At 36.6% G+C, this 8,202-nt stretch overlaps 1 protein-coding gene across 1 annotated transcript; it reads right to left on the bottom strand.

The window, feature by feature from the left end:
• Positions 1 to 4,844: 4,844 nt before the first annotated feature.
• On the bottom strand, positions 4,845 to 7,034 carry LOC138347971 (uncharacterized). Its single transcript, XM_069296580.1, has 7 exons — positions 6,895 to 7,034; positions 6,847 to 6,853; positions 6,618 to 6,695; positions 6,326 to 6,505; positions 6,085 to 6,206; positions 5,270 to 5,489; positions 4,845 to 5,159 (listed from the first exon to the last, which is right to left on the bottom strand). Exons 1-7 carry the CDS (start codon positions 7,032 to 7,034, stop codon positions 4,845 to 4,847), a joined length of 1,062 nt encoding a protein of 353 aa, XP_069152681.1.
• Positions 7,035 to 8,202: the final 1,168 nt, after the last annotated feature.

Raw genomic sequence — 8,202 nt, 5'->3', positions numbered from 1 at the left:
ATACAACCTCCCTAAGCATGCCTAAATGATACTCAAGACTACTTATAATGAGTCACATACACACTTCAAGACATCAAACATATTAACATATAGAAAATATGACATTTCCTCATCAAAGTCAAGACTTACTTAAGTAGATCAAGAAGATAGCGTCCATGATTGACCTCTTCAACACTACCTAACTAATCCTTAAGACTTTCTAAGTTTGGTATGTCCACATAAACGATCATCTTTCTAAGTAGAGTCATTCTTATGACTTATCTAGGTAAGTTAAGAAGTGACAATTCCTATGCCCCCTTCATGCCTTAACTAGACAACCCATAACTACTCTAGGTATATAGTTATTCAGTTAACATACTTTCTTAACTTAAGTCAATAAATCTATTAGTTCAGTTAATACTCATTAATCACATAAAGGACATTCATGTAATGGTCTTGGACAAGAACTAGGGACTCCAACTAACACCTTTAAAGCCTATTGTGCAATGTATAGATAGCGTCTCATACCACCACCTAAACTTCATAAAACTTATCTAATTCTAGTAGGTATCCCATATGATGAGAATAGATAATAACCAACATAGACCATGATAGCTAGACATGGAATCTAGAGTTCTAATCTATTCCTATGAGGGTGTTCTACTTGCCAAGGGTAGAACTAGGATACATTCCATGTAGGCACATGGTTGAGGAATATGAAGGGCTTTTATGCACTCTAGTCTCATTCTCAAACAGAGGTACATTATACTCTAGTCTCATTCTCAAGTAGAGCTACTTCCTATAACATATTCACTCGGTATTAGCCTTGGTTCTCATAGAGTAATTGACATTTAAGGATCACATGAAGAGGGTTCCTTATCTATTTCATAACCCGATCACATTCACCTAACCAAAGAGGTCAGCTAGGGCTATCCTTCAATGGCGACTAAGATATCTCATTACGACTTTCCTAAGAATGATATGATATCATTCTAGCCAATCAACCCTAAGTGCACCATTCCTTTACATGAAGAATACCATTACGGCTCTCAACTTCAACATTCATAACATAACCATTTCCACGTACATGAACTTCGTAAGAGTGATATACTAATAAGCTCATACTAAACAACCATCTATGAATAGATTAAACAATTGAAACAAGGAATCATAGTATTAATAATAGTTTGCCAAAGGGCCTTCATACATTGGTTTAAACAACTATTTGAAAGGAAATACTAGGGATAACATCCACTATCTATGTATAATGTACTAAATCTAGAAAGCAAATGTAGCATTCTCGAACTCAAGAGGACATACCAAAGGTCAGGAGATACTATTTCGAACCGCTTTAATGAATCTTCAATCCTCTTCAAGAACCTGCACCTATAAAAATAGTAATAGTATAGGGGTTAGTACACACTTTTACAAAGTATGGGTGTATTCACATAAACACATAAGGACTATGCATGATCAAGGAAAGCTCTTCCTATAACAACATACCATTTCTTGAAAGTGAAAACACTATACTTCCCTAATTTGTTATTTGTGATTTATGCTATGAATATGAAATGTTTTCATGCACACAAATCATTTTCTATATACACATAAGACCTTGGAATCATGAACAATATTAGAACAACTCGAACGAAAATTTATCATTTTGCTCCCTCTTAGGCCGAGAGCTCACTTTCCAGACTTTAGATTATTTTTTTCAGTCTTTTCTTCATTTTGTTTTGTAGTTCAATGGTATCCTTTAATCCTATGTTTTTCTTAGAATTTAAATGATCATTATAGTCCCATAACTACAATAAATCAAGTAACTAATCCAAGAGACTATGCAAATAATTTAGCTACAATTGGGCATGAAATCTTTATATGTCAATCTTATTGGCTATGCCCATTACTCGTTTATTTGCATAATATAAGAAGTCATTATAAGCTAATATTTATATTTGTTGGCATAAACCAATAACTATTAAAACTTCATTCTTATCAAACACTGATGAATTGATATACTTATGCTTTTGCTTACTTAATTCATTTGAACTTACAACTCTTCTTCTTTCTTTCTTACTTTCTTAAATAAATCTTTAGAATTAAGATCATTTGAGCTAACATGACGTCAAGTGTCTTTCCCACACTAAAAAGTGCTGGTTTACCGGTTAAAGTGAACCTAGATCATGTGAGTTAACATGAAATCCAGTGTCTGCCCCACACTGAAAATGGGTGGTTCACCGGCTCAAGTGAAACCGAATACTACCTAACTCTCTTAGGTGGAATCCACTGCATAGTTCCTATGTTTGAAACATAATTCGAAGACTAGACGATTTCTGAGACTCTTATCAACCTTAGTGGTAGCCTCATCTCATGAGGCTTACATGTGCTTGCACAAGCTTATTGCTAGTCTATCGGTGCTTTGCTCAATTTCTTATACTTTATAACTTTTATAGTTGACTCATACATCATGGAAGCTTGCTTCTAATATGAGGTATGATTAACTCAATGGATGATTTGACATCCCTTTCTTTCTTAAAGAATGTGAACTTAAACCTTACATTATCATCATGGTGTTATAAGACCTGTATCACGATTTCTAACACACTCTTATGGGAGTATCTTTAACATTAACGTTTAGGTGCAAGTGAGACTTGTCTCATTTCCTTTAACACCCCATTCTAGTCAATTTCATAACTCATAAGCTTTTGGTTATTTTATTACTCACCTTATCTTGCTCCATGTCATTTGGTAGACTTATACCATTCTTTATGAAAGTTACAAACTTATTTAATGTACTACTATATTCATAGTTCATTTGGATAGGATATGTTGTGACTTGTCCCAATGATTGGCATACCCTTGGTTAATATTCATCGAGTTACTTGTCATGCAGAATTTGGTATAACTTAGTCATTAGACAATTTTATATCATATTTTGGAAATAACATTGTAAGCCAATTTATTGGCATAAATCAAACTGTGATATCATCACTAGCCAAGTCAATTATTTCATGAATACATTGTAGTAACCTCATCATGTTAACCAGTTAACTTTTAACCTTTGCTTAGACTATAGGAACAATTCAATGAACAACTTACAACATTCTTTATCTCATGTAAATAATACTCTCATCATACGGATCTAGCCTTTAGGCATCATTTGAAATTATCAAACAAAGAAAACTACACATAATGATCAATTATCACCACATACCAACAACATGCTCGAGATAACCTTATACATTCACTAGAATCGGAAATAAGGATAAACTAGGAGAGGAACATTCGTTTCATTGGGAACAACCCTAGTTTCGATTTCTTGAGTTCATACATTTTATAACCTTCTTGGGGAAAGGAATCTAATAGACAACAACCTTACCTTATTGTAGAATTGAATGTACGAATATCACCTTGAACTTTGCACGAAATTCTTGAAAGATAACCTTGAAATCGCCTAAGGATAATTTTCTATTTTTCTTACGTTTGCTTACTATTTTTAGTCGTGAGTTTCTACTGGTTGATCATGAGAATAAGTCTTAGGAACTGATATTGACTAATTCAATTTAGGTTAATTAACTTAATTAAATAAATCAATTATCTTATTACCAAAACGCCCCTCCTAAATTGAATAAAAATAGGAGAACATTTGACTTAGCCAAAACGTAAAATTTTCTAAGGGTTATGACTTTGATTTTGATTTCATATTAATAAATTAAGTTTCTAATTTAATTAATTAAGTGACCTAGGGTAATTACTCAAGTACCCCTAAGTCATTAGGACCATAATCAACCCATTGGACCATCCTATGTTAGGTACTCTTGAGTTAGTTACTAGGCTAGTGTCACTCGGTTAGGTCTTAGGTTGTCGGGTGCACGAGTTAGTTTATTTTTGTTTGTCCTAGGTTAGTTAGTTATTAGGTAAGTTAGTTAGAGCCTAAAGTTGGTTAGGAATCTAGGCCCCACATGTCTAAAGCCGTGCGCGCGCTTGTCCTCCTACCGCCCTAATCGAATTCGGTTGGGCTTGTCCCTTGGCCGGTTAGCACATGTGCTTGCACATGTGTTGCTTCTCATTTCTTGTTGCCCCAAGGATCCTCACTATATCTTTGGGCACTGCTTATTCTACATGATCATTTTAAATGATCACGTGCTATGGTACCTAGGCTTGACACTTGGATGCCTCGTACCTAATTTGTGAGTTAAGGAATTAAGCATTTTAGTTTAGGGTCTTCATTGCAGGTACAATTCCTAAAGAAGCTTGAATTGGGACATTTGAACATCAAAGTATATTTTAATACATAGAAATTGTATAACACCCTTAAGCCAATATTCTCTAATATGCCCAATATTACTCAATATTGGGCATTGGAATGCCTATGTACCCCAAAACCAATTCTTAAAACATAATAGACTCTTCAATAGACGAGAACATTTTCTGGAATGTTACATTATCCCCCCCTAGGAACATTCATCCCTGAATGAAACTGCACATTATTTTGAAGCTTCAGATAAGATGTGTTTTAGAAAACACATCAACATACTTGAAACTTTATCTTTGTGAATATATGATTCACAAGTTACTCTGGATGATGCATATAACTCACATCTTATCTGAAGCTTCATATCTGAGATTGAGGAACTTCCTTCCCAATCGCACTTAAACTAAATGCACATCATAACTCATGCAACATAAAAATCATGTCAACGCTATACAAAAACAGCAACATGAATACAAGCATGAACTCATATTGACTCATATAGTGCAAGTATAAAACACACAGTTATGAACATAAAACACCAAAATCAACTAATGCACTAAAATTTAGAGTTTCATAAAAAAAAGTGAGACTTAGGAATGTATATCTAACCTTAAGAACTGAACAAGTGAGGGTAACGGGATCTCATATCGGCCTCAGCCTCCCATGTTGCTCCCTCAAAAAGGTGGTTCCTCCATAACACTTTTACGGTGGCAACCTCCTTGTTCCTTAGCCGCTTCAGTTGGCGATCTAAAATTTCAACTGGAACCTCTTCGTAAGAAAGGTTCTCATCGACTTGTAACCCCTCAACAGGTAGAGTGGATGCTGGATCGCCTAGACACTTTTTAAGCATTGAAACATAAAATAATGGATGAACAGAAAAGACGTGATTTGGTAATTTCAGTTCATTGGCAACATTCCCTACTCGCTGTAAGAACTCATAAGGACCTATAATACCTTAGACTCAACTTTTCCTTTGTTACCAAACATTATCACCCCTTTTATGGGTGATATCTTCAGGTAAACTTGATCACCTACCTCAAATTCAAGAGATCTCTTCCTGTTAGCAGCGTAGGATTTTTGACGACTGTAAGTAGTAGCCAATCTATCCATGATCATTCTCACCTTTTCCACAGCCTCATGTATTATCTCAGGGCCAAGTATGGAAGACTCTCCTACCTCAAACCATCCAAATGGAGAACTACATCTCCTTCCATTTAGTTCTTCAAAAGGTGCCATCCCAATACTGGAACTGTAGCTATTATTACAAAAGAACTCAATCTGTGGCAAGTGATCATCCCAAATACCCTTGAAATTATAACACATGCTCTCATCATGTCTTCAAGGGTATAAATGGTATACTCTGCTTGTCTATCCATCTGCAGATGAAATCCAGATTAAGCTTCACCTGTGCACCCAAGCTCTATTTGAAAGATCTCCAAAAGTGATAAGTGAACTGGGATCCCCTATCCGAAAGGATAGATAAAGGAATCCCATTCCACCTCACTATCTCATCAATATAAAGCTTGGCATATTGTTCAGCCCATTAAGTAGACTTTACAGGTACGAAGTGAGCAGACTTAGTCATCCTGTCAACAATGACCCAATTGAAATCATGCAATCTCCTGGTCCTAGACATACCAACCCTAAAATCCATATCAATAGCCTCTCAATTCCATGTTGGGATCTCAATCGATTGGGTAAGACCTCCAGGCTTATGGTGTTCGGCCTTAATCTGATGGCAATTGGGGTATTCTTCCACAAACTAAGAAATATCTCGTTTCATACCTTCCCACCAATAGATCTCCTTTAGATCATGATACATCTTGGTGGAACCTTGATGAATAGAATACCTTGAGCCATGAGCCTCTGCAATAAAATTAGTTCTCAGATTATCAATATTTGGCACACAAAATCTGCCCTGGTATCTAAGAACACCATCCTCCCATATGGAGAATAGTTCATTTGGCTTACTCTACATTGAGTGTTTCAGTCAATGAGCACTTGGTCGATATGTTTCTTATGTTTAACATCAATAATGAATGAGGATTTAGAACTTGAATGAACTCAAACACCCCCACTAGGTGTATCTACCAACCGTACACCTAACCTAGCCAATTGGTATACTTCTTTAACCAACTCTTTCTTTTCATCATCAATATGAGACACAGGGGCCATGCTCAATCGGCTCAACACATCAGCCACTACATTTGCCTTACCTGGGTGATAATGGCCACTTATGTCATAATCCTGGAGCAGCTCTAACCATCTTCTCTATTGAAGATTCAATTCTCTGTGTAAAAACATACTAAAGACTTTTATTGTCAGTAAATACATCAACATGTACACCATATAAGTAACGTCTCAAAAGTTTTAATGCAAATACCATAACAGCTAACTCAAGATCATAGGTAGGGTAATTCTTCTCATGGATTTTCAAATGTCTTGATGCATATGCAATCACCTTGCCATCATGCATAAGAACACATCACAAACCTACTTAGGGAGCATCATACTATACCACATAAACTACACCATTCCTCGGCAAAGTTAGAACTGGGGCTGAATTGAGTCAGTCTTTGAGCTCATGGAAGATCTTATCACAAGTTTCATACCATAGAGCTGTCAATGAAGCAACAATAGAGGAAAAGTCCTCAACAAACCTGCAATAGTAATTAGCCATGCCCAAGAAAATCCGGATGTTTGTAGGAGTGAGGGGTCTCGGGCAATTCTTTACTTCCTCAATCTTTTTCGGGTTAACCTTTACACCCCGGTCGAACACAACATGACCAAGAAAGGTCATTGATCTCAGCAAAAACTCACATTTGCTGAATTTTGCATACAGCTAATGTTCCCTGAGTACCTGCAATGTCATTGTCAAATGTTGTTCATGCTCTTCTCTAGTGATAGAGTGTATGAGGATGTCATCTATGAATACTATGACAAAAGAATCAAGGTACTTCGGATGAGCCTATTCATAAGGTCTATAAACACGGTGTAACACCTTAAAAATCCAAGACTCATTGTAAAGCCTAACATACGTGTCATAAAATCTAAACTGTTTCTAAGTCCATTTTTAATGAATATAGGTCATTTAGGAGGTTTAAGAACCAAAATGTCTAAAACGTCCAAGAAGTTAGTTCAATGGGGTGTTAGTGTTCCTTAGCCTTTTTGACTAACGTTTAGGAGTCGGAAATGTACAAAAATTGGTGGAAAGGTATCTAATAGTTGTTTGAGTTGTTCCATGGTTGAAACGTCCGGGTACGATTCCCCAAGGACAAACCCTTGAGGAGGACCCCTGTAGTTTAATGCAGCACTGTCTGGCACTGTGCATCCATGGGGCAGGAAACATCCCGTGTGTGGATTGACGGGGTGTCAATGCCACCATCATCCTAAACTTTGGCTGTTGGAGAAGGTCCCTTCACCTTTACAAGATCTAGACTCATTGACGGAGTGCAGAGGTGCAGGCTACGGTCTGTGTGTGGATCGACCGGCTGTCGATGCCACTTTAGTCCCGCACTTAGGCAAATTGGAGGAATCCCTCACCGGAAAAAAATATCTGACCGAGATGACGGAGTGCAGGACATAGGGGGGGTTTCTGTTGACTCAAAGACGGACCGTCGATCGGGGTCTCGTCTTTGAGGTTTGAGTTTCACTGTTATATTTTAAATGATTCAATTTAATTAATTAAGTGGTTTAGGGGTTTGTTAGGGATTAAAGGGAAACTAGTTAAGTTGATTAAGTCCTACTGTACATACCCTCAACCCTCATTAACTTAAGGACAACTCTCCAAATAATCTCTTTTCTTATTTCTCTTTCCACATTAACTCACCATTGAAGGAAAGCAAGAACTAGAGTTTGGGGGATGGAAAGGGATGAATTCACCATCAAATTGTTTAAAAATCATTAAGGTACGGGTTCTATTCACCTTTGAGATTCTTTCCTCAAAGGGTTCCTCCAAAAAAGATTTG

This window comes from Solanum lycopersicum, chromosome 4 (genome assembly GCF_036512215.1).
Source record: "Solanum lycopersicum chromosome 4, SLM_r2.1".
NCBI lineage: Eukaryota > Viridiplantae > Streptophyta > Magnoliopsida > Solanales > Solanaceae > Solanum > Solanum lycopersicum.
This window is presented reverse-complemented; position numbering and strand designations above follow the sequence as displayed.

What these genes read in the sequence shown, in the direction of transcription:
- LOC138347971 (XM_069296580.1), bottom strand. Translation starts at nt 7,034, where the DNA reads ATGACCTTTCTTGGTCATGTTGTGTTCGACCGGGGTGTAAAGGTTAAC. An exon ending in ATCTTGAGTTAGCTGTTATG is followed by an intron (nt 6,506 to 6,617) that starts GTATTTGCATTA and finishes AATCTTCAATAG; the next exon opens with AGAAGATGGTTAGAGCTGCT. An exon ending in AGAGATCTCTTGAATTTGAG is followed by an intron (nt 5,160 to 5,269) that starts GTAGGTGATCAA and finishes GAGTTCTTACAG; the next exon opens with CGAGTAGGGAATGTTGCCAA.